The 24098-nt window shown below is 52.5% G+C and overlaps 11 protein-coding genes across 11 annotated transcripts in view; 6 read left to right on the forward strand and 5 right to left on the reverse strand.

Moving 5' to 3' along the window:
* ATEG_10335 (haloacid dehalogenase superfamily protein) overlaps positions 1 to 35 on the reverse strand; it is a gene marked incomplete at both ends in the record, with an annotated part of 1019 nt that extends 984 nt beyond the window's left edge. Inside the window, one exon of the mRNA XM_001218682.1 lies at positions 16 to 35. Coding sequence (XP_001218683.1) covers positions 16 to 35 — 20 coding nt within the window. The remainder of the gene's footprint in view (positions 1 to 15) is intronic.
* Positions 36 to 581: 546 nt separating this feature from the next.
* ATEG_10336 (uncharacterized protein) lies at positions 582 to 1197 on the forward strand (the record flags this gene model as incomplete). Its single annotated transcript, XM_001218683.1, has 2 exons — positions 582 to 1040; positions 1096 to 1197. The coding sequence occupies 2 exons, from the start codon at positions 582 to 584 to the stop codon at positions 1195 to 1197; spliced, it is 561 nt and encodes a 186-aa protein (XP_001218684.1).
* An 892-nt stretch (positions 1198 to 2089) lies between these two features.
* Positions 2090 to 3254, forward strand: ATEG_10337 (putative carboxylesterase; the record flags this gene model as incomplete). The annotated part of the gene is made up of 3 exons (XM_001218684.1): positions 2090 to 2171; positions 2218 to 2579; positions 2634 to 3254. 3 exons carry the CDS (start codon positions 2090 to 2092, stop codon positions 3252 to 3254), a joined length of 1065 nt encoding a protein of 354 aa, XP_001218685.1.
* A 47-nt stretch (positions 3255 to 3301) lies between these two features.
* On the reverse strand, positions 3302 to 6230 carry ATEG_10338 (uncharacterized protein; the record flags this gene model as incomplete). The annotated part of the gene is made up of 10 exons (XM_001218685.1): positions 3302 to 3339; positions 3463 to 3560; positions 3621 to 3677; positions 3755 to 4066; positions 4113 to 4328; positions 4611 to 5279; positions 5392 to 5770; positions 5821 to 5880; positions 5935 to 5971; positions 6126 to 6230. 10 exons carry the CDS (start codon positions 6228 to 6230, stop codon positions 3302 to 3304), a joined length of 1971 nt encoding a protein of 656 aa, XP_001218686.1.
* A 510-nt stretch (positions 6231 to 6740) lies between these two features.
* On the reverse strand, positions 6741 to 7466 carry ATEG_10339 (uncharacterized protein; the record flags this gene model as incomplete). Its single annotated transcript, XM_001218686.1, has 1 exon — positions 6741 to 7466. One exon carries the CDS (start codon positions 7464 to 7466, stop codon positions 6741 to 6743), a length of 726 nt encoding a protein of 241 aa, XP_001218687.1.
* Positions 7467 to 8504: 1038 nt separating this feature from the next.
* On the forward strand, positions 8505 to 10268 carry ATEG_10340 (putative carboxylesterase; the record flags this gene model as incomplete). The annotated part of the gene is made up of 6 exons (XM_001218687.1): positions 8505 to 8700; positions 8746 to 8916; positions 8966 to 9013; positions 9067 to 9248; positions 9300 to 9641; positions 9690 to 10268. 6 exons carry the CDS (start codon positions 8505 to 8507, stop codon positions 10266 to 10268), a joined length of 1518 nt encoding a protein of 505 aa, XP_001218688.1.
* Positions 10269 to 10912: 644 nt separating this feature from the next.
* ATEG_10341 (putative homogentisate 1,2-dioxygenase) lies at positions 10913 to 12532 on the forward strand (the record flags this gene model as incomplete). Its single annotated transcript, XM_001218688.1, has 4 exons — positions 10913 to 11032; positions 11084 to 11106; positions 11153 to 11336; positions 11384 to 12532. The coding sequence occupies 4 exons, from the start codon at positions 10913 to 10915 to the stop codon at positions 12530 to 12532; spliced, it is 1476 nt and encodes a 491-aa protein (XP_001218689.1).
* Positions 12533 to 13153: 621 nt separating this feature from the next.
* Positions 13154 to 14198, reverse strand: fip1 (cleavage polyadenylation factor subunit FIP1; the record flags this gene model as incomplete). The annotated part of the gene is made up of 3 exons (XM_001218689.1): positions 13154 to 13904; positions 13952 to 14010; positions 14052 to 14198. 3 exons carry the CDS (start codon positions 14196 to 14198, stop codon positions 13154 to 13156), a joined length of 957 nt encoding a protein of 318 aa, XP_001218690.1.
* A 355-nt stretch (positions 14199 to 14553) lies between these two features.
* Positions 14554 to 15777, forward strand: ATEG_10343 (FAM50/XAP5 family protein; the record flags this gene model as incomplete). The annotated part of the gene is made up of 3 exons (XM_001218690.1): positions 14554 to 14795; positions 14851 to 15412; positions 15463 to 15777. The coding sequence occupies 3 exons, from the start codon at positions 14554 to 14556 to the stop codon at positions 15775 to 15777; spliced, it is 1119 nt and encodes a 372-aa protein (XP_001218691.1).
* A 2193-nt stretch (positions 15778 to 17970) lies between these two features.
* ATEG_10344 (uncharacterized protein) lies at positions 17971 to 18961 on the forward strand (the record flags this gene model as incomplete). The annotated part of the gene is made up of 4 exons (XM_001218691.1): positions 17971 to 17997; positions 18144 to 18494; positions 18546 to 18714; positions 18768 to 18961. 4 exons carry the CDS (start codon positions 17971 to 17973, stop codon positions 18959 to 18961), a joined length of 741 nt encoding a protein of 246 aa, XP_001218692.1.
* A 2554-nt stretch (positions 18962 to 21515) lies between these two features.
* Positions 21516 to 23207, reverse strand: ATEG_10345 (putative extracellular lipase; the record flags this gene model as incomplete). Its single annotated transcript, XM_001218692.1, has 1 exon — positions 21516 to 23207. The coding sequence occupies one exon, from the start codon at positions 23205 to 23207 to the stop codon at positions 21516 to 21518; it is 1692 nt and encodes a 563-aa protein (XP_001218693.1).
* Between the last annotated feature and the right edge of the window lie 891 nt (positions 23208 to 24098).

Raw genomic sequence — 24098 nt, forward strand, 5'->3', positions numbered from 1 at the left:
GGATTGAGGACGAACTCTTGTGCGGATGGAGACATGGTTGCGGTGGACGGAGGGTATCTGAGGTATTGACAGAGATACAGCGTAGTGGAAGAGATAGTAGGACGTAGGTAGATGAAGCTTGAGCGAGATGATCGACTACTCCGCACTGGTTTTGGTGCCTGAGGCTGCGATGGTGGGCTGCTGTCGGCGGTCGGGATCGAGTCTCCGCGTACATCAAGTATCTACCTGACTTCAAGTCCCAAACCCTCACCTCAACACGTCGAAATGACAAAAGATACGTCCGGAGACACACGGCATGACCCTCCCGTTCCAAGCGATACGGAAGAAGAGGACGTCTTCCATGATGCCCGGTTTCCCCCCGACGAAGAAAGCGTCTGTGACCCAAACACACTCCCAGACATGCACAGCCAGACCCAACTAACGACGTACAGCGTCTCGTCGAAGAGTCCCACTCCATAAAGGCAGAAGCGAACAAGCTCTACACCGCCGCCTCATACGACCAAGCAATCTCGTGCTACGACCGCGCCCTAGCCTCATGTCCGAACTACCTCGACTACGAAGTCGCCGTGCTGCGAAGCAACATGGCCGCCTGCTACCTGAAACTCGAAGATTGGAAAGCCGCCGTGGATGCCGCTACCGCTTCTCTGGACCGGTTGGACAAGATGCTTCCGTCGGAGCCGAAGGAGCCTACGACGAATAAGGCGGACACGGAGACCACCGACGCCGTGGTGGAGATAACAGGCGACGACGAGGCAACGGAACAAGAGGAACTGACGCGGCTGAAGAAGGAGGACGAGAGGAAGGCGGACATCCTGCGCATCCGGGCTAAGGCGCTCATGCGTCGCGCGCGGGCGAAGTCGCTGCTCGGCGGGTGGGGGAATCTGCAAGGCGCGGAGGAGGACTACAAGGTTCTTGCGGCGATGGAGAATCTGCCGGCTGATGAGAGACGGATCGTGCAGAAGGCGCTTCGGGAACTTCCCGCGCGCATCGGCCAGGCGCGGGAGAAGGAGATGGGGGAGATGATGGGCAAATTGAAAGATGTGAGTGATGCGATCCCGGTTTCGTCTTTATTGGACTAATCTAACGAGTGGACAGCTGGGGAATGGCATTCTGAAACCGTTCGGACTGTCTACGGACAATTTCAAGTTCACGCAGGACCCGAAGACCGGTGGATATAGCATGAATTTCCAGTCTTAAACAGTTGAGTCGCGTGTGCATTGTACATATGGCCAGGCTCCTTTACCAATACGCAATGTATGTTGTAGCGGATTGACACTCGATCAGAGGTATATGTACGTGAATTAACCCGTGGCTGGATGGGGAGCTGTTGATCTCGGAATAACCCCAGGGGATAAACAGCCCCCCACATGGCCGTTATAAACCTAGCATCCCCCACATCCACCTGTTACATCTACGCTTGGGCATATCAACAAATACGATGACAGTTCTTCAAACAAACCATCTCGGCCAGATTCGTGGCAAGACCGTCGACGGCGTAACCCATTATCTGGGGATCAAGTATGCCACTCTTAGAGACCGTCTCGCAGACGCCGAGCTGGTGGAGAGACGCGAGGGCGAGGTCCTGGACGCAACAAAAGACGGGTAAGCATGAATCTGCTGGCGTATCTCAGTATTCCCTAAGGACCGTAAACCGATAAGCATTCTAGGCCTACGACTGTCTCCCCGCTGTTCGGATGCGACTTGGAGTTGAGTGCGATCCAGCATACTCTCCCCCAGAAAGACCTCCCCCAGTCTGATTTGGAGTGCCTCAATTTGAACATCTCCGTCCCTCAGGGCACAACGGCATCCTCGAAGCTCCCGGTGTTCCTCTTCATCCACGGTGGTGGATTGGTGCTTGGAGCCAACTCGTGGCCGCAGTTCGACTACACCCGGTTTGTCCAGCTCTCAGTGGAGAAGGGCCTGCCCATTGTAGCGGTGTCCATGAAGTAAGCGCCGTGTTTCCTATCGATATCTCTCTTTACTAATTAATTCGAGCTACCGTCTTGGAGCGTTTGGATTCTTGACTTCAGATGAACTCCGTCAAGCGGGATACAAAGCCAACAACGGCCTTCGCGATCAACGAGTGGCCATGGAATGGGTACAGAAACACATCGAAGATTTCGGTGGCGATCCAGCGAACGTTACCCTGGCTGGAATGAGTGCTGGCGCAGGTGCGTATCTCACCGATTCACATAGCGGACGCTAATGAACCCGAAGCATCGGTGACGTATCACCTCAACACCGAAAAAGCCCTATTCAACCGCGCCATCGTGATGAGTGGCTCGTACTTTCTTACTCCAAGTCTCTCCTATGAGGTGCATGAGCAGAATTACCAGCAAGCCATGGCCGCGTTGGGATTGACCGAGGCCTCCGCTGACAAGAGGATTCGAGCTCTCCTCGAGACTCCCGGACAGGATCTGATTGGAAAACTTCCTCCCACTATTTTGGCTACCCCTGCAATTGATGGAGATATGGTATCGTCAGTGGGCTCATTTGCCCAGACTGCTGACCGAGGCTCCGGCGTTCCCAAGGGGAAGCCATGGTGTAAAGACCTGATGATTGGCGATGCACAGATGGATGTAAGGTCCCAAGAATTCCATTGTTCATCTACAGTCTTGCTAATTTTCTATTAGGCTAGTATCATGGCCCTCCTGATGCCAAATGCAAAGGCCGGATGTGCAAGGAAGTTCACCACAGCGATGAACACGGCTCTGCAGTCCCATCCCATGATAGCACAGGAGATCCTGAAGAAATACGGCCTGACAGAAAATATCGATGATGAAACGGCCTTCACCGCAATACTGGACTATATCAACGACGTCTGCTTCTTTGCCCCGGTGTTGACCTTCGCCCAAGGCTGGACAGGCAACGCTTATGTGTACTACTTCAACGAGGGCAACCCGTGGGACGGACCCTGGAAGAACAGGGCTAGCCACATCCTTGACCTCGCCTATCTCTTCCAAAATTTTCGGGAGTTCCTGACGCCCGCCCAACAGGCCGTCGCTACGGCCTTCGCGGAGGATTTCTTCAAGTTCTGCCATGGCATCGCACCTTGGCCTGCTGTTTCAGGGGGCGATGTGGAAACGGGCTTCAGAGCAAGAGTGTATGGTCCTAGCTCTGACAACCTCTGTGTGGAAGAGACGAGCCAGCCGTACGGAGGAGAGACTCAGCGGAGACAGATTCTATTTGATTATCGTGACCAGGTCTCGTTTGATGACCTCGCCCGCGTGTTTTCTATTTTCAAGAATATGTAGTGGACGCAGAATAGTTCAGTCAATATTTATGAAGGGTATAATCGAGTTCACAGGTACAGGACAGATAAACCGAACAGGACAGTAGCTGCATCGCGCCACGAATATTGGAAGACGCTAAAAACCCAAAGAAATGACATCAATGACTAACGAGCATTGTCTTTGTTTCTGTGAACTGCCTCAGAGCTTTCCATTCTTTCAGCGGCCTTACAACTCTCAGCATCTTTCAGACCCCAAAAGAAGTACTGTGCTTCGCGCCACTTGAATTCGGGACAAGAATGATGGGCTCCTTCCCAATCGACGATATAGCTAGAGCGACATTAGCATTTTGAATGGAGAAGGGTATCTGTCAGAAGGACGTATGCGTACCATTTTTGCGCCTTGCGATCCCAGAGGATATTCCGTGGCCCTGCGTCAAGCGTCATTCTTCCACATAAGTAGCATTCTCTGAACAGTAGTTAGCGCCTGAGAGACGTAAGAGGAACATATATGATAATACTCACATGTAGGCCTCTTTGAACGCAGCCCGCAGCTCATTCCATTCTTGCTCAGTGACGTCTGGGTTCATGTAAAACGGCGGGGTGGTTCCAGGAAGCTTCTCCATGAGTATATAATCCATGACTCCACCCGGAACCCAGTCAGACTCGCCCTGGGGTTCATGCTTCCAGGCCAGCAGTTTGGGGCTTGATGAACAGCCTGCCTGCGTGAGAGTTTGCAGTGCATCTACTTCGCGTTCTGCATCGAAGAACATATCTGATCGAGCCTGTTTGGCCCTCTCTTGCGTAAATTTGAACGCCGAGTCGCGAAATGGGATCCTGTTTCATGGTCAGTAGGGCATGATAAAAAAGGGAGAGAACATACTGCATCCGAAGTTTGAGGAGAGCTACATGATGCTGGTCATTGACACAAGTGAAGATTGCGCGCGCTTGGCTGAGGCCACCACGCTCCTTCATTGCCCATTCGGAGCATAACATCGCGCGTTCATAAGTCTTAATAATTTTCCATTTGGAGAGGCCTTGTGGCACGTCGAATGTGACCTCGCGGCCGATCCATTGATCATCGTCAAACCACATGATTCTAGGATCAAAGCTTTGGGTTATTGTACTGTTGTAGCCGCGAAGTTTTGAAAATGAATGTCAAGCGCTGAGGGAGTCATTTAAGTACTTAAAGAGAAGAGGGTATCAGGAATGGAATCGAGGGAAAATCCGAAAGCTGACGATAGATGAAGATAAAGATGATGGTATGGAGTGGTTCTCAATTATGTCATAATTATATATCAATGTACATTCATGTCTGTATGAGTAGACAAGTCAACAGCGGGCTCATTTGGGGCTAAAAGGAAACCCCCCCAGCACCAACACCACCGGAATACTAGATACGCCGGGGAACAACGCCAGCGCCCAGGTCATCGTATTCCACCCTGCGCTGTCCCGGATGAAGCCCGCCAGGAACGGCGCAACCAGGAGCCCCGTAGCATATGCACCGTTCATGAGTCCATAGGCCAGCGCTGTAGCGCCCCTGGTGCCGAAAACGTGGGGATTCTCTTGCTCCTTCTTCTGGACAATATAGCTCACCTCCGCGAGAACAGGCGGGATATAGGTGGCCAGGCAGAGGCCGATCACAGCCAGCAGTGCACACAGAAGCACTTTTTGCGCGATCGTATTCTCGCTGACGAAGCGAAGGCAGACGATCGCTGGCACGGTGCCGAGGAGAGCTCCAGCCGCGAGAAACCGACGCGCCCTCTCAAATTTGTCGTTTATGTACCCGGTCACTGGTTCGAGAAAGTTGGGGACGGCAATCGGAATAAAAATCAATCCTTGCGCGGTTTGTTGCCAGCCGAAGGTGTCGTGGACGAACAGCGGCAGGACGGTGTCGAAGGAGCTGACGATCATGGACATGATGAAGTATGCCCACAATGCCACTATCAAACGAGCAGAAGACAGTAAGATTATGACGGCGGGCTTCCGCTTCTTATCGGATGTTGTATGCTCGGTCGGGTTGGTCTGGGGTCTTTTCTCTGTATGACGCCTGTGATTGAGTCTGTCCTTGTTCTGATTGTTGAGGAACTGAGTTCTGCGAGGCCTGATCCTCTGTGGAAGAGGGATCAGCCCGAGGAGGAGGAAGCCACCTGGCAGCATACTTCTTCTCGATCATGACCAGACGAAAGCATATGTCCAGACCGACGAGCGCAAAAGCCAACCCAAACACAGCGTAATATCCGCCGTGCTCATATATGACTCCTCCCAGGAGCGGACCGGCCATCACCCCCAGGGTCATTCCAAGAGCGATATAACCCAAGGCCTGGCCGATCCTCTCAGGCTCCACGCTGTCCACAACCAGCGCGCACCCCACAGACCATACGATGGCTCCGGAAGCGCCTTGAAACAAACGACCGGCGACCCAGAGACCAAGCGTTGTCCCGACACAGAGGAGTGATGTCGAGACGGCGAGCATGACCAGACCGGCCATCAAGGGCCACCACCGGGACTCAATGCGGTCCGCGAGATAGCCAGCAACAGCTGCGAACATTTAGTTACATCTACGGCAAGGGGGTGGTCAAGCTACTTACGCGAGGCGGCTACCTGTGTTGCGCCGAACAGGGCCATCAGGATCGATACCCATCGTTGGACTGCACGTTAAATCCAATCAGATAGAGTAGTAATCTGGAAACTGTGAGACATACCATCTTTCTCGGGGAAGCCCAACGCGCTCGCGAAGAGCTGTGGGCACGACAGGGACAATCTAAGCATGAAGTCAGGGACTACCCTTTTTGAAGAGGAAGAACCATACCATTCCATAAAGGAACAGGTCCTAGAAAAATTAGATTGGAACCGAAAAAATAGGGAAAGTTGGGAAGTCGGAGTATCAACATACTGTGAACACTGCAAAGCTCGCGACAAAGACGATAAAGGCGGAGGACGATCGGGCCTGGAGAAATAGAGGAGTTGACCCCTGGCCAGAACCCTTCCACCTCAACATCGTCACGTCGGCCCAGACTCCGTGACAAGTGTTGGTGGAATGGGGATGTGGAAGGGGGAGGGTAGTTACCTACTGATCTGATATGTCATGGTTGGTTGACTTCGGAACCCGTGGACTCCGAAGCGAGCTCCAGCATTCCGTAATAGTAATGTCGAACAATCCCATAGTTACGCCACCATTCTGCACGGAACCCCTGTGAAACAAGTGAAATAGAAAAATATTCCATATTGAGTAGCCTGAGATCTCTTCATGTCTGAGATAATAAGGTCACCTAACAGTGCATAAGGAGACTGTCGGACCGTGTCAGCGGTGGAGTCGATTTGATCTCCGGATCAACATTTGGTACCGAACGAGTCTAAAGTGTACTACTTTTCGCTACGACCGTCTACGACCGTGTCCTCTCAAATACATCCCGCAGTCTAGCATCGTAGTTCTCCTTATCCTTCAGTTTGCGTTCTATGACTTCAGCTGCATCCACGCTCCAGAAACGTGACACGATATCGTCGAACTTCAAGTCCTGCATCGGGTAGAATCGACGTTGAATATGATCGAGAAACAAGCGATACAGAGCTTTGGGGTTGTCGAGGGCCCCGAAAACCAGAAATTTCCATTTTCCCAGTTGGTACGCAAGATCTCAGCATAGGGAACTGTAGGGGTTTTCCCAGTTGATCGAAAGTGTTTCTCCTCTGTCTCGAATATCTGTATGAATTCGTCGTGCAATTTGCCATATGAATCCAGGTACTCTCCTTCAGGCATCTCGTCAATTCCGCGGTCGTCCAGCCACCACGGCAGTTGTAGCATGTCGGCTGGGAGTGCACAGGCCCACTCCAAGTCGATCAGGCAGCGGATATGCCACTCATCATCTACGAAGATATTGCTCTGGTGAAGATCTGTGAGAGTTAAAACAAAAGGACCCTGTCTGAGGTCTCGTCGCAAGTAATGAGGGTGGATTGTGCGCATTGCAGCCAAGGCCGCCATTTGAGCACGGCTGTCGTATTGGTCAGAGATCGCGTTTGGTTTGTGTCTTATTTGGTTATCGTGGCATCGCAGCAAGTCCAGCACGTAGGCTTCTGATGTGCAATATGTCAGATCCCTGGGAATATCGGTGGGGATTCCTTCGTTCTCCATGTGTTGGTGTCGGAGAGTGAGAGGTCGGTTTGTGGCGTGCAGGAATCCTTCGTTGTCTGTTGTAAGTGATGAGATACGGGAGTACGACTGGCTGGCTAATGCAAGCATTATTTTTGACAGATCCTGAAATAGGTTTCCTCTACGGGTCGAGTCATGGCGGAAGGTAGACCAAGAAGAGGAAAACATATGCCCCGTCCAGGACAATGTACTCCAGGCCAAGGTGCCAGGGGACCCGCTGGATCGCATACTGGCATGGCAAAGGGCGTCTCAGAAGACGGCGAAAGAAGCTTTGAAGTCTCCATTCTCTCACTTCGGAAAATTGGCAGTCAGCAGGACGAGAAAGCCCTAGGTGGTGGACCACGAGAGCTTCAATATTCCTGCGATGCTGATGGTGTACAAAGAATTCTACCCTCTTGTTCGGATAAGTCAGTTGTTGCAAGATATTACCATCTTCCTCCAGCGCTGTTTGTAAATCGATCGATCCACGAAGAAGTGGAAGTATTTTGGACATACTAGCAGACTCTTGAAGACGGAAAGGGCTGGTTGAGCTGGAAAGGAGTTTGTTCCATTTGCAGTTCCCCGGATGCCAAGCCGTCTAGTCCAATATTAGTAAGATCATGTGATCATTCGCCAGTGATTGGACCGTTGGAACTACCTGGTGAAACTGTGTAGGTAGGTAAGTGGTTAGATATTCAGGTATCTACGGAGTAGAGAGATATAGAACCTTGTGGAATGGACACACAGAACCTGTGGTCTCGGATATCGTTGTATTATACAATATGCAGCCACCCCCAACCGTTTTTCCGGATACCCGGGTTCACGACCCTTCTCCACCAAAGAGAACTTGGACTGTGATGCAAGTTTGCGTCGCAATTTGTGACAGGCTTGAAGTAGATAGCAAACAACTCTCATAATCACCCTTCTTACGGCACATCCGGTCCTCCCAGCCGAGCGTCGACCTTCCTGATTTTGGCCCTGTGGACCTCCCCGCAAGCCCCACTGGCACCTAGAAGGAGGACGACGGTTAGAACACTTGCCGATGCGACATGGGTCACCGATAGAGTGGAAGGAGCAATTTGACAGATTTGCCTGTGGCCTTTGTTTTTGTGTCAACCCAATCTCTTCATATCATACACCATAGGAAACATGCCAGCTCAAGTCCAGCATGACGGCCTCAGTGCCACGTTCAACGGCACTCAGAAGGCAGTAGATGGAGTTGTGATTGATCAGTTCCTCGGAATTAAATATGCCGACATCCCTGCGCGGTTTGAGAGGGCGCAGCCTGTAACAGGTTTCGGTGGTGCCATCGTGGATGCCTCGCAATTTGGGTATGTGGTCGTCCGTATCTTAGCTCTTCGTGCTGTCTAGAATACTGATCATACAATAGCCCCAGATGTCCTCAAGCTGACGTTGATGTCCGTCATTTGCTGCGCATTCCCGAGGATTTTGAGCTCCCCAAAGAACCCCGAGGATGAATTCGAATGCCTCAACTTGGAGATTACTCGGCCATCAGGAGCGTCCATCAAAGGACCTCTTCCGGTGCTAGTCTGGATTCATGGTACGGAATCGCATGCAGACTATAGGCATCTGTCTAACGGATTCTACAGGCGGCTCCCAGATCGTCACATTTTGTTCCGCTGCGTCCAAAATTTGCGGTAAGAAGCCCCGTTAAGCTGTTTCTCGTCAAAGATAAATTAAGTGCTCCAAGATCCTACTAAAATTGTGGCCGATTCCGTCAAGGCGGGTCAACCGATCATTTTTGTTTCCATCAACTATCGTCTGAACATCTTCAGCTTCGGTGATGGCAAAGAAAAGAACCTCGCGCTGAAGGACCAGCGGCTAGGTATTGACTGGGTGCGCAAGAACATTGCGGCCTTTGGAGGGGATCCTGTAAGCCAAGCAGATCGTACTGAGGATGATTTCGCATCTAACGAAGTATAGACCAACATTACTCTTTCTGGTGAGAGCGCCGGTGCAATCTATGTCCATGCCCATCTGATCACGGGCCCTTCCGTTAAGAGGGCCGTCCTGGCATCTGGATCTCTCTACCTCTCGTCACCACTACCCCTGGAAAAGGGCGACGCTCTTATAGGCGCGCTTGAGGCGAAGGTAAAAGAGCTCGGACAGCCATCTCTTCGTGAATCCTCGGTCTCCGTGTTGATCCAGGCGATGAAGGACTGCAATGTCAACACCATGTGGATTCAAGAGGAAGAGGAGCTTGATGGCTGGAGTACAAAGCCAGAGCAAGTTGAGGAACTCATGATTGGCGACACAGAATACGAGGTAGGCTCAAACTCCCTATATGGTAGAGTAATTTGCTAACTAGTCTAGTCTGTCATCTGGAGAAACGGCATTGAGACATTTGACGGACCAACGATTGCGGCCGCTTTCGATCAAGACAAGCAATGGGGAACAAAGCTTCGTAAGATGTACCAGGTGGTGGCAGATCGTCCCACGGCTTGCAAACTAGGCGCTTTGGATCTGGTCAACGACGTGCGCTACACGTTGCCGGTGGAGGTACTCAGTGAGAAGCTCCAGGCCGCCAACAAGCAAGTGTACAAATATGTTGTCGACCAGCCCAACCCGTGGCAGTCTTCGAGCCGGGCTCATCATGCGGTTGATCTCCTCTTCCTCTTTGGGGGGATTGACCTCGGATTTAATCCTGCAGCGGAGACAGTAGGACAGGAGATGAGGAACCGTTGGGTCCAGTTTGTAAACGGAAAAGCACCCTGGTCCAGGGAGAGACGCTTTGCATATGGACCTGTTGGGGATTGTAAGGAGATCTCTGAAGCGCAATTCGCAGGACGCCGGCGCACTGAGCATTTGAAAGCTCTCCGAGAGGCTGGCCCGGGAGTGTACATGCCGATTGTGTTTGCTTTGACAGCTGGAAAGATCAGTTTGTTGAATTAGATGTCGTATGTGTTATAGAATTGAATGGTTGTGCATGAAATTGATCTATGCGGGTGATGCTCTTCAAGCCCATAGTTGCTTTCGATAGGAGGCCTGAGGCTGTCAGGCACCATGCTCCGAGAGGTCTCACCATCTCCAACTTCTTTCTCCCCTTCCAACTTCCCCTTCACCTCCCCCTATACAATCCCTCCTCTTCGGCAATTTCGCCCATCTCAATTCCCGTCAACTCCGCGGCCACCGAACACCCCACCGTTACTCAGATCTGACTCATGTGGGGTCGCCTCTATCCCTGCGGATGATGCTCCACGTTGGATCACCTTCTCCAGGATCCACCCGGCAAAACACCTCCTCCCCGAGATGCCGAGCTATACGAACCAGGTACGTCTCGCTAGGGTCCTCATACTACTCGCCTGATTCTCACACGTAACCAGCTACGACACCTGCTGGCGGGATACCCGGAAGGGTCTAGGATCCGTCCAGGAGCCGATTCAACCGTCTTCATAATCTCTTGATAATGGCGTCAGGGCATCGTCTGACCCCACAACAGGGAGTATATGAGGCCTGTTCTGCCCGGGTGTACAGAGACACCTAGCACTCAACCCATTTCATATAATTCATCACAACATCCTCGTGCTATCTTCATTATGGGCTCTGTAGGCAAACTCTCCGACCCCCAGGAGTATCAGAAGATCTTCCATTGGGCGGAAACCCAGAAGGACGGTACCATCCCGTCCTTTGCCACGCGACGCAATGATCCTTATGAGGTACGTCTGTCTCTTTCGAGATTTTATACAATTCCAAGCTAACTGCCACAGTACCAAGCCGGATTCGGCAATTCGTATGTAACAACCACCTGCATCTAGCGATTCAACTGGCTGATGTAGGCTCTCCAGCTTCGCGTCCGAGGCTGTTCCTGGTACCATTCCACAGGGCCAGAACAGTCCGCGCTGTGTGCGATTCGGCTTGTATGCTGAGCAAGTGACGGCGACGGCATTCGTTGCCCCGCGACATGCCAACAAAAAGGCGTGGCTCTATCGGGCTCGTCCTGCTGTTGCGCACCAGGGTTTCGTATGTGAATTGACCCGTGCCGATGACACTTGCTGACAAAGGGATAGACTGAGCTCCCTGATAACAAAGACACAGAGTCCAGCTTCCTCCCCCTAAACCCTCGCGTCCACGTCTCCCCTACCCAGCTCGCCTGGCACCCTTTTGATATCCCCACCTCTGGGGAAGTGGATTTCGTCACTGGCCTCAAGACCGTGGCGGGATCGGGCGATCCGACCCTCCGTGAGGGACTGGCTACTCATGTCTACACGGCGAATGTCAGCATGACCAAGAGAGCGTTCGTCAACTCCGACGGCGAGTTCCTCATCGTCCCCCAGCAGGGAGCTCTGGACATTCAGACCGAGTTCGGTCCCCTGTATGTCCAGCCCGGTGAGATCGTCGTCATCCAACGTGGCCTTCGTTTCCGCGTGGAACTCCCCGACGGTCCTTCTCGCGGGTACATCCTCGAGGTCTGGGGCACTCAGTTCGAGCTGCCGGAGCTGGGCCCCCTGGGCGCCAACGGCCTCGCTAACGCACGGGACTTCCTGTCCCCTGTGGCGCAGTACGAGATCAAGCAGGAGCCATGGGAGATTGTGTACAAGCTCGGCGGCAAGTTTTTCAAGAGCACGCAAAACCACAGCCCCTTCGACGTCGTCGCCTGGCACGGCAACTACGTTCCGTACAAGTACGACCTGACGAAATTCGTCAACGTCGGCTCCATCTCTGTCGACCATATCGACCCGTCCATCTTCTGTGTGCTCACGGCCAAGTCGCGCGACCTCAATGCGCCGCTGGCCGACTTCCTCATCTTCTCGCCGCGCTGGGACGTCGCCTCGCACACCTACCGCCCGCCGTACTACCACCGCAACGCCGCCTCCGAGCTGATGGGCCTGATCTACGGCGACTACGGCGGCCGCTCTGACGCCTTCAAGCCTGGTAGCATTTCGTTTGAGTGCGGTATGGTTCCGCATGGTGTGGCGTATGAGGAGTTCAAGGCCGCCAGTGACAGTGCCCCGCCGGTCATGCGGATATCCGAGGCCTCCATCGCGATCATGTTCGAGTCGTCCCGGCCGTTCACCATCACCGATTACGCGTGGAACAGCAACAAGAGGCACGAGCATGAGCCGAAGATGTGGGACAATCTGGTCGACAACTTCTCCAAGCATGCGAAGGAGGTGGAGGAACTGTTGGCGAAGAAGGCCCAGGGAGTGAAGATTTAGTTATGATTTGTTTGGTTTGCAAAGCGTTCTGTATATATATGTACTCACGTACTTGATTTTCTAGCCTAACCTACCTCGTGATGGACTAGATAAATTGGACATGTTTTATGATTTCAACGGGGACTTTGATTCTGACCTTACTCGGTTCTCCATCCATAGAGTAGTTAACTCAGATGCTCAAAAGAGGATGTAGTAGATGGACGGATGAGGTGTAGCGCAATGAGCCAGTCGTGTCTGTTCTAGTTCTCCAGTTTGGACTGGCATAATGGAATCGCTTCCGATGTTACAGATTTCTGTCTATCAGACAGCCTCATATGACAAGTACGGGTGGCACGCAAAGGGTCATGCCAACTATACAATCTTAACCCTGGAACTTGATGCAGCGGATTTGCTTAGGGCGGGCTCAGCCAGTTAATAAGAATGTCGATCAAGTTCACACCTATCCAGTAGTGTTTGACTGCTCCATTGAAGCTAGTCAATATCTTGTGATCATAGCTACCTACACTACTAAAGTCAAAGAGAACAGATAATGTGTATTCCTAGAGTAACTCCACGACCGACCAGACCCATTCCCGGACTTAGAACAAGAAACATCAGACGGAAACCCACCCCCAGGCTCTACTACCATCGTCGCCCGCGTCCTCGTCCACCGCCATATCCACCTCCATATCCCCCGCCTTGGCCACCAAACTGGCCTTGCTGTCCGCCGCCTGCGCCGGATTGGTTGGGCATCATCGCCTGGGCGTGGTTCATAAACGACATCGGGTCCATAGACGACGGGTCGAGGCCCTGCGCCATCATGCTGGCGAGCATGTTCTGCATCATCTCCGGGTTCATGTCCGGCATGCCAGGCATGCCGGGCATAGGCGGCGCGCCGCCAGGGCCCGCGCCCGGCCCCGCCGGCGGCGGTGGCGGACCACCAGGCATAGGGAAGCCCATGGTCAGGAAGTTTTGCATGTCCTCGAGCTGTTTCTTCTGGTCGCCGATCTCCTTGCGCAGCTCCTGTTGCTTGATCACGTAGCTGGCCCAGGTGAACTCGTCGAAGCCGTAGTTGAAGTAATCCGAAATGTCGGATCCAGGCCGGCGCCACGGCTTGTCATCATCTGGGAAGTCTGCGTCGAGGTCTGTCGACATGATCGGTTTCCCTGTCGCTGGGTGGACGGGGTTGCCGTTCACGTCGATGGTGGACGCGTGCACCGGGGGGTATGAGGAGCCCGGTTTTTGGGGCACGGCTGGCCGTGCGCTGGCTGGGACGGGCGTTGCGGTTTCGACTTTGGGGGTTGCTGAGGGGGTCACGGATTTGGAGATCTGGGAGTCGACGGATGATGGGCGCTGGGACTCTGTTCGGAGGTCCGCACGGCGCGGATGAGGACTGCGTGGTGTTAGACGTGGCGGTTGGGGGAGGATGCTTGGTCTTACACTTCTGGTAGAGGCGCGTCGGGTGGCGCTTCGGTGATGATATTGAAATCGTCCTGGGTCTGTTAGCATTGTGTTCGCGGCGGTGGAATCGCGGACGTACATCATCTTCCTCGACCTCGATTTCTTCCTCCTCTCCCTCGTCTGTTCCTTGCGTTGGGGCATTGGACTGCGGATTTTGAGCAGGATGATGCTGCGTCGTGGGGACGGCGTCAGCCGGGTCGTAAAGATCGTCGTCGTCGTCTTCCATGGTGGATTGATTGAAGAAGTAGGGTCAGTCGAGAGGAAGGGAGTGAGGCTTGGAGGTTTGTCTATTGACGGCGATCCTGCGGAGAGAGTTTGACGTGTTTGCTTGCAGTCTGGATACGCTTTGGAGGTGGAGGGATGTTATCACCGCACCACCCTCATTAATTCTTCTAGAAGTGTATGGAGTCTCGATACTATATAATTTATTGTATTTGAATGCTTGATATCAGTTCTTGAAACCTATCAATGGTTGTATATCCTTTGTCTGTTATATCACGTGACCTCTACGTCAGCGACATGTGGGAAGCTTCACTTTGCGCTCGTTCTCCTTCGCAACCATCCTCCATTGAATCCCCACCATGCCGCCGTCAGAACAGCCCAGCCAGAGCTCCACGCCGAGGTCGTTCACGAGCCAAACGGCCTCCGCGGAGGACCTCCTTAAATCGCAAACCGTCGGTCTCGTCCACCTCTCCGACTTTCGCAAAAGGCGCGCAGAGGTGCTTGAGCAGAAAGAGCGCGAGGCCCATGACAAGTCCCTAGGGAGATTCACATCGGGTAACTCCAGAAGCGCCACTCCTTCCACTGGCGATGTGACTGACAGGTAAGCGAAGGAAACCTCTCGACCCATGCGCCTTTCTCCGGCTGATCGCAAGCAGTAATTCGCCGCGGAGCGAGGGACCCCCCAAGAAGAAAAAGAAGAAGCCACTCGCCAAGAGTAAACTCTCCTTCGGCGATGATGAGGAGGAGGAAAACACCGGAGAGGACACGGCAGCTACGCCGCGCGAGTTGAGCGTCCCGCGATCAGCGTCGAAAACGCCCGTCGACGATGGCACCGGCCCGCCATCGCGACGGATCACGCCCAACCCGAACGCACCACCACCTCCTAAAGCCCTGACCAAAGCCGCGATCAAGGCCGAAGCGGAAGCGCGCGACGCGCTACGTAAAGAGTTTTTAGCCATGCAGGACGCCGTGAAGAACACGGAGATCCTGATCCCGTTCATCTTCTACGACGGAACGAATATCCCGGCGGGGACCGTCAAGGTCAAAAAGGGCGACCCGGTCTGGTTGTTTCTGGACCGGTGTCGCAAAGTCGGCGCGGAATTGGGCGTGGGGGGTAATAGCGGAGCGACGAAGGGGCGGAAGGATAATCGGCGCGAATGGGCGCGAGTCAGCGTCGATGACCTGATGCTGGTGAAAGGCGACATTATCGTTCCTCATGTAAGTTGCGCATGACTCTTGAGGCCATTCTTCAGAGCTGACGATCCCAGCACTACGAGCTGTATTACTTTATCGCCAACCGCGTGCCCAACTTTTCGCGGGCCGGGGGCCTCCTTTTCGACTACTCTAATAAACCACCTCCACAGCCATCAACGGACGATCCCCTCTCCCGGCCAAATAATGAACAACTCGAAGGTGGCGACAAGGATCCCACGTCAACCAAAGTGGTAGACCGGCGGTGGTATGAGCGGAACAAGCATATCTTTCCTGCCAGTCTGTGGCGCGAGTACGAGCCGGGGCCTGAGTTTGAGGAAAAGATGCGCTCGAATCGACGAGATGCGTCGGGCAATTCTTTTTTCTTTTGATTTACGAACAAGATGTATAAGACTGGATAGACAAGATTCTGGGTATATAGTTATGCATGATGGTATTGCTTGTGCGGGTTGAGTAGGCGCGAGCCTTTTCTCCACCACTTTTCCTCTGCTCCCACTTCTTCCTTCTACCAACGTATCGACCTCGCCCACGTTCGTCATGGATTTCTATCTCCGGTGCAATGTCCTTAAATGTCGCGCTCAGTTGCAAGAGAAGGCGGTCGTCACGACCTGCTCGTAAGTCTCCATCTCCCAGCGCCCTGGTTCGATCTCATGCGTGAGCGCAAACAGATCAACTAGGACAAACAACTAACTCTCTAGACATATCTTCTGTCTTCAGTGCGCAGACAATCTCGGCCTCTCCCGTGCATCCCCCGACCCACGTCAGTGCCCGGCGTGTCAGACAGTCCTCTCCAACCCGGACGACGCTGCAATGACCATCCTGAATCCCACCGAAGACTACAAAACCAGCGTCCTGAGCGGACTGGATCCAAACACCATTATGGAATGCGCCGGACGAGCATTGCTGTTCTGGAGCTACCAAACCAACCAAGAAATGTACAGCTCATTCCCCGCTCACCAGCTACCGTGTACTGATTACGTCCAGCCTCTACCAGGAGTTCCTAGGCAAGACCCTAACCGATAAATACGCCAATCTGAACACGCAAATGGACAAAGTCATCCATAATGCGAACGCCGAAATCTCGACTCTACAAACTACGCTGTCAGGTTTGGTTACCGCCGACTAAAATATGGCCAGTCTAACAGAAGTAGATATGAAAAAAGAACACGATCAACTCCAGAAGAAGAACCAAGAGCTTGTCGACATGTACCGAGAAAAGAGCAAGAAATTCACCCAGATCACGAACTTGTACAACCTGCTTAAATCCCGCTCGATGAGACATCAGATACAGAACGCTGCATCCGATTCTATTTCCCAGGCGCTGAAATCCCTAGTGCCTCAAAACGCTGCCCCAATGCAGTCCACACCGTTAAATGGACCTTCCGCTATATCACCACCGCGGCCCCCGGACGTCTTCCCCTTCAACCGAGAAGGGGTGGAGCAGATCCATCGATATCAGAGAAGCGGCACAGGGAGCTCCAAAGGGGTGAGGAGACGAAGTGATGCGGCCGCAATGCCCCCTCCAAGTCGTCCTAAAGGTACTTTGAGAAACCCTGCGCCCTCTGCACGTCTTGATGGCCATACTTGCTAATGTCACTTAGGAAACATCCCTACCGCAACGCCACAGCATCGAACACGACTTACGGGGCCTTCGAGGCCTTCAACCGGGACGACTCATCTACCAGAGGACAGTGTCATGTTTCAGCGATTTCAAGGAGAGCCAGGTCAACATACGGAGCTGAGTTCCACCAGAAGGACTTTTTTCGATCAAACGATTATGTGATTGAGGTTGTATATAATGCTGAAGTTTAACGTACTCTTACCCATGACGGAAATTGCATTTGAACAGTTCTTGTGCTATATAACTAATGCTAAACAGTCTTGTCTGTCTAACTACTGACTTCGAAATTTCTATAGATGAAATAAATTCTCGATGTCGATGGCATCCCAGCCATGTCCCTACGGGATCCCAAACAGGCCATATTTGCAGCTTGAAGTTCGGACTACACCCTTCCCCCTTAAACCAAGGTCCAAAGAAACAACCGTCGTTCTTTTTGCTCTCATGCAGAACAATGACACGACATCTTCCTAATATCTTTATGCATCCCTTCAAGGCGTTTCGCCAGTCGCCCTGGGCACTTCCGTCCGCCATTCCATCCCGGATTGACCCGTCATTGCTGGTTGAAGAGGAGAACTCTCCCTACTACGAACCAGCCTATTTCTACCCGGCTCGAATTGGTGAACTCCTGAATGACCGGTACCAAATTGCGACCAAGCTTGGTCACGGAAGCAGATCAACTGTGTGGCTTGCGAGGGACCTTCACCAGTTCGTATTGGCCCCTTCACATTCTAAGGTACATATTGACAATTCAGATGGCGCTGGTCGAACGAGCGATATGTAGCTCTTAAAATAAACTCCAATAATTCTCACACACGAAAAGCTCCTGGTGACGCGGAGCTGGAAATCCTGCGACATGTAATGAGAGCGAATCGGCAACATCACGGCTGGCATTTCGTTCGAAAATTACTCCACTCGTTTTCCGTCCAGGGAGCCACAGGGAGTCATGTTTGTCTTGTCTTTGAGCCTTTACGTGAGTCACTGGGAAAATACTGCAAACGATGGCAAGGTGGTGTTATGCCTCCAGAGATTTTCAAAATCATCCTCCAAGAAATCCTCCAAGCGCTTGATTATCTCCACACTGAATGCCACATCATCCATACTGGTAAGAATTCCTAGTTGTTATGGTCAGGATTTCATTTTCATCTACGAGCAACAGATCTGAAGCCGGATAATATCATGGTGCGATTGGAAGATCCCGAGCTCCTGTCGCGGTATGCCCGAGATGAGTTTGAAAACCCATTACCTCAGAAGCATTGCGATGATGGCCGCATCATCTACCTGTCCCGTAACACCTATGGGCCGCTGAAGGACATCCTCGGTCTGGTTGAAATCACCGACTTTGACCTAGCAGTCCACGGGGACTCCCCACAGGATGGCTGTATCCTGGCCGAGGTATATCGTGCACCGGAGGTTATTCTTGACCGGGGTTATACGTATAGCGCCGATATATGGAGCCTAGGCGTTATGGTACGTAGTATGTCCCCCATACGAGCACAGACAGCTAACGATTGAATGAAGCTATGGGATTTTCTAGAAGGACGAACGCTCTTTGAAGCAGTTGATCCACGAGTCGTTGAAGAATATGACGACGAAACACATCTTGCGTATATAACATCGCTTTTAGGTCCTGCACCCAAGGACTTGGTTGGCCGCGGCAAGAGGACATCGATGTTCTACACGGCAGCGGGTAAGGAGTCTTTCAATGAGATAATATTTTATACAGCTAACACTGCATTTCAGGAACGCTCAAAAACCCAGACCTTGTCCCTAGTACTTTCAGCTTCGAAAGCACTCTCTCCAAGTTCAATGGAGAAGAGAAGAAGATGTTTATCAACTTCGTCAGCCCGATGATCAAATGGAACCCCGAAGAGCGAAGCACAGCGAAGGAGTTACTGCAGGATCCGTGGCTTCACAACGACTATACTCAAATATGAGGCTGTTTCGTCTTTGTTCGGTGGTTGTTTTGTCTACTCGTGTGATCTCGTTGGTAAGAAATACCAACTGGGGTTCTGATATGCGCAAGCCTGGATCGAAGAAAGTGTCTCATCATCTCTTCCCAGCGCTTCAATGTATCTCCAGGTCGGAACGTTCCAAGTCAAGTTGGGTCTACGATATGACTAGCGTTCCGTTCAGCGTCTTCCTTTTGAATAGGAGGCTGGATACCTCCAAGGAAGAACCAAGGTGGTACCGTTAGCCCTACTGGTAAACAGCTCATTATCCAAGACATTTTTGAGGTACATGTGAATGAGTATCATGCCGTTGCGAGCTCTGTGCAACAGCTTTATTTCACCTCAACTTATTTAATGGGATTACTTCAAAAGGAATGTATCTAGGTAATCATCCATGTGCTGTACGTAAAGGACTCGACTTACGAGGAGTGGGTTTATTCATTATCTCAGATACTCTTCTTCTTAGCTATGTTCTGAGAATTCTTCCACAGTGCTATATCACCAAGTATTGAGTTAGGGTCACAGTGACCACTACTAGGTGAACAAAGTGTAAATACTCTTGAACTACCTTTACTGAATACAATCATCTCACTATCATCAGGTGCTACAATTACCTATGTTCACCATTCATCGATACAAGGTAATGGACGAGGAGCATTGAATGGAACACTAGTTACAATAGTATTAGCTACTATCTTCACAGTAGCCCTGTCGGACCACCTACAAAATGGTTCCCACCACCTCGCTAGTTCCTAATCAAACCATCAATCTATCATACATCATACTGTCAATTAAACATGACCGCTAGGCTACCAACAGTGTGCACACACTGATGGGACTTTGTATAGACCTATCTGGGTTGACAAATACCCGCAAGCTTTCCCAACTATACGATGGGATGATGATGTCCTTGCCTATGCACCTGACGAGATATAGAGGAAAGGTCTCGCTTAGTGAGTGTCTTCTGTTTTTAATTTCACTTGCAACTCAGGATCCAACAACGCAAAACGCTGACGACAATCATAAATTTCACATTCCGGAGCCACAGCGGTCATACGGCAAAGACGCTTCCGTCGTCTCGACTTCGCCCAGAAGATTGGCCTAGTTATGACGTCCCTCTTGAGGTCCCCAGGCAGAGATTACAAGGGTTGCTATATAGGAAAAACCCTGACATCAGCCTTGTCCTTCTTGCGCTCTCCCGCCGAGAGTGCCATCGCAATGGCATTGATCAACGCATTCAGCCAGCTGGACAACTTCGCTGGCTGGTTGGATCTCCATGGCTGCAGCATATCAAGTTGCAGCGCAAGACCCAGTATCCAGCACTGTCCAGGCAGTTCCTTGGTCAAGTCGCTGGCTACATGCACATTTCTTACGACATACAAGCAAACAATCTTCCTGAGGCGGGAGAAACATCCAAGGAAGAGGAGCTGATGGGTATTATGGCATCTACCCATAATTAAGCATCATATAATGTCCTGCAAGATGGCCGACATTAATCTAGCCTTTATAGTGGAAACTTCTCTTAAGGGAATGTTTTCTTTACCTTATTTCCCTTGCCAGCCAGGAATGATCAGCACTAAAGGCTATGGGATAAGTCCGGCCTACAGAGCCGCTTCTACGTCCGACCACGACGATTATAGTGGAAACGATATGGGCATTGCAGGCCGACTTGACCGACCCCGCGCCTCGTAATACGCGTCTATCCGACGGATGGGCCATTATTATTATTCTACTCGAGTCAATTAGCGCAACGGAGAGAGGCAGACGCTGGCCCTTCCATTGTATAAGAAGAGGTACTGTTCGCGCCGATAGAGTCCCCTCTCCCCTACTATTTGGAATTGAGACGCAAAGCAGATATTCTATCTTTTATTCGAAGACTAGTTTATCTTCGCTGGCCCCTCCGGTCTCTTCTCAGAGGCGTGGCCCATTTCACAGCCTACTGGAAGCATCACAATAGGCGCGCAGCTCTCGTTCAGTTCGTTTTCAGTCTCTGATAACGTGCGGCTTTGCACTACAACCTGTCGCCATTCCAATCGTCCCGTCTCGCGCCGACGCCTTTCCTGATGGACCGCTGCCTATAGCATGGAAGCGCTGGTATGCCAATCGGACGCAATTGCCCATATTCCTGGTGACGTTCGTCCTTTGATATCTTACACTCTCAACTTCCAAGAGACGACAGCGCAATCTGACCCGCGAGTCCGGCCATTCGCCAACGGCATCAGGCAGTTCGAGGTGAACCAACGGGACTGGGAACGCCTGCTTCGGCGACTATACAAGCGACGGGCCTTACGGTCCTGCGGTTGCACGCAAAATGATAAATAGGCGTAGAAGCTATGCTCCAGGACTATTCGAATGACATCTCCGCAGGTCCCCTCATCGTCGTCTGCTTCACACACACCGCAGAACGCGTTCCATGCCTCAGACCCCTAGGGATACGGATGAAGATTTGGATCTAGATACTCATAGCTTATTCCATTATACTTATATACTATGCTACCCACATCGTAAATCGCATTATATACCATTGTCAGCCGTGACCCTAAATATGGAACGAGTCCACATTCTTCAAAAGAAACTCATATGTATCCGACCGAAAGTCGTCCTTCAGGAGGGCCCCCTTATTGGCCATGAAATGCATCAGCTGGTTGTCGTCCTTCCACTGCGGCCACTCCATGAAACTGCCGCGCCGCGAGTTCGGGTCCTGGTCGTAAACGAAGCTGAAATAGTACGTGTGGATCGACCGCGACGCGTAGTTAGGCAGGATGCCGTAAAACACCTGCAGGATGTCGCTGCCGTGCAGGGTGCCCAAGATAGGCGTGCCATAGCCGTACGACGCCAAGTACGACCAGCAGGGTACGTCGGGCTTAGCCTCTGTCGTGTACTTCAGCAGCGCGCGCCGTGTCAGCGTGAATGTTAGATCGCCCAGTATGGCCGCCAGCCGTTTGAACTGCGGGTACCAGTTGTTAAAGATGCTTGTGCGGAACGGCGAGCCGTCCTCGGTGATGGTCTGGTAGGTGCCGACCAGCTCTTGGAGCTGCGCGCGCGACGCCGAGAAGAAGTAGTACTTCTTGAAGTAATCGACGATGTCGGTAGTGGTTGTGATGTTGGACTGGAACAGGGCGAACAGCGTCCCCTCGTCTTCCTGGTCGCCAATGATAAATGGGACCGGCGCGTACTTGCCGGCCTTGCCGACGAGGTCGGGACTCTGCGTGAGCACCTTGCCGTCGGGACGGGGCAGGTAAGACAGCGCGACGGAGTGGTAGCTCAGGATGCCTGGCACCGAGTTCGCGGCGTTGAGGAAGTCGGTGTAGTCCAGTCCACGGAGGCACTCGAGCGTGTCGGAGGCGGACGAGCACCCGGCTGTTGCGACGACCTGGTCATAGACGGCCTGACCCTTCACGCCGTCGACGGGGTCAGCGGGGATGGCACCGCCCGAGTTCATGATGGCACCGTGGAAGAGCGGTCTGCCCTTGTAGGTGTAGTCGCCGTCGTACAAGATCATCTGGTCGTACACGGAGATGGACCCGGCGGACTCGCCCCAGATGGTGACCTTGTCGGGGTCGCCGCCGAAGGCTGCGATATTGTCGGCGACCCATTGTAGGGCCAGTCGCTGGTCCAGCAAACCCAGATTGGCCGAGCCGTCGGCCAGGATCTCCTTCCCAGGCATGAACCCGAATCCACCAACGCGGTAGTTGATGGCGACGAAGACAATCGGCATGTCCAGGTCCACGGAGCTCGCCACTAATGGCGTTCCCTCATACGTTGACGACGATCCCAGCTCGAACCCGCCTCCGTAGATCCATACCAGTACTGGTAGCTTGGAATCTGGGGTCGTGCCGGCCGGACGGCGGATGTCCAGCCCGAGACAGTCCTCTCCGGCATTGGTGACAGCTTGGAACAACGGGATGTTGGCAAGCTGGCCAATGATAGAGCCCGGGAACTCAGGGTTATTGGTCGAAAAGAAGAACTGCGGACATGAGCGTGACCCTCCCGAGGCATCGACTGTACCCAAGGGTGCTTCCAGCGGCTGAGGAGGCTTCAGCCGCAAGGAGCCGGTGGGCTGTTGGGCAAAGGGGATATTGTTGAACCGATCGACACCAAAAAGCGAACTACCAACGATGGTCGCCGAGGGGGACGAAATGGTCACAGATGGGGAGTCCCTCTTGGCAGGAGCTGCCAGGGCCACGCAAGGGAGGGCCACGAGGGAGAAAAGGGCACGCATCAAGACCATCCTGCCGGCTTGCTGAGCTGCAGACACTCAAAGGCCGGTGGGTGGTGGTCGATCTATAACATTTCCAGTTGGGTACGGACCATCCCAGCGGAGGGCCAAGACGTCTCCCAAGCCCTTGATCTTCTTCCAGGTCGCCATGTGGTTCCTCGGCCGCAGGATGTACGTGTCGTATACGGCTTCCAGTATACGAAAAGCCAAATAACATGGTGACCTTCAAATTGCACATCCAGTGATGACTGCAATACTTCTGTCTTGTGGAGCGGTCACCAGACCCGCCGACAGGGGTGTTGGGATTCCATCGACGAGCATCGTATACTCCCTGCCCGAAGCCAACATGTGGGCCGAGGTTGGTAGAAGCAATATCGGTACATCGGATGGGTATAAGTTCCTTGAGGGTCAGCAGATCACGAGCGAGATTGCCCATTGGAGGAGGAGAGCGAAGTAGGAAGATACTTCCACCCCGCATTCTGCAGGCGGGATGGTTTGCGCGGGGAACTCCTGCAGATCCGCCGTTCTTCGGACGTATATCGACTTTTGGAGGGCATTGCTCGGAGATCAAACTCAATTAAGATGAGGTCGGCGCTTTATGGTGGCCGCCTTTGCCTAGGGCCTTGGTATGACTTCGGGATTTGCCTTGGCAGGTCTTGGTGTCTGCCTATTGAAAGGACAGCCATTGCCAGCAAGTTGTAAGCCCACCTCCTATGTCTTAGATATCTTCCTGGGGACAGGGGAAGAAGTAGCTACTGCTGGTGACATGCACAGGGGTAGAGGTAGGGTGACATTCTGCTGCAAAGTCCATGCATCACTTATGCTTGGCGAGCACGTCGAATATTATTTCTCTCGTAATGTCGGAGGCATTATGTGATCGTTCGCCAATCACGTCGCCGTGCC

Source organism: Aspergillus terreus, genomic scaffold (assembly GCF_000149615.1).
Source record: "Aspergillus terreus NIH2624 scaffold_17 genomic scaffold, whole genome shotgun sequence".
In the NCBI taxonomy this organism is placed as follows: Eukaryota; Fungi; Ascomycota; class Eurotiomycetes; order Eurotiales; family Aspergillaceae; genus Aspergillus; species Aspergillus terreus.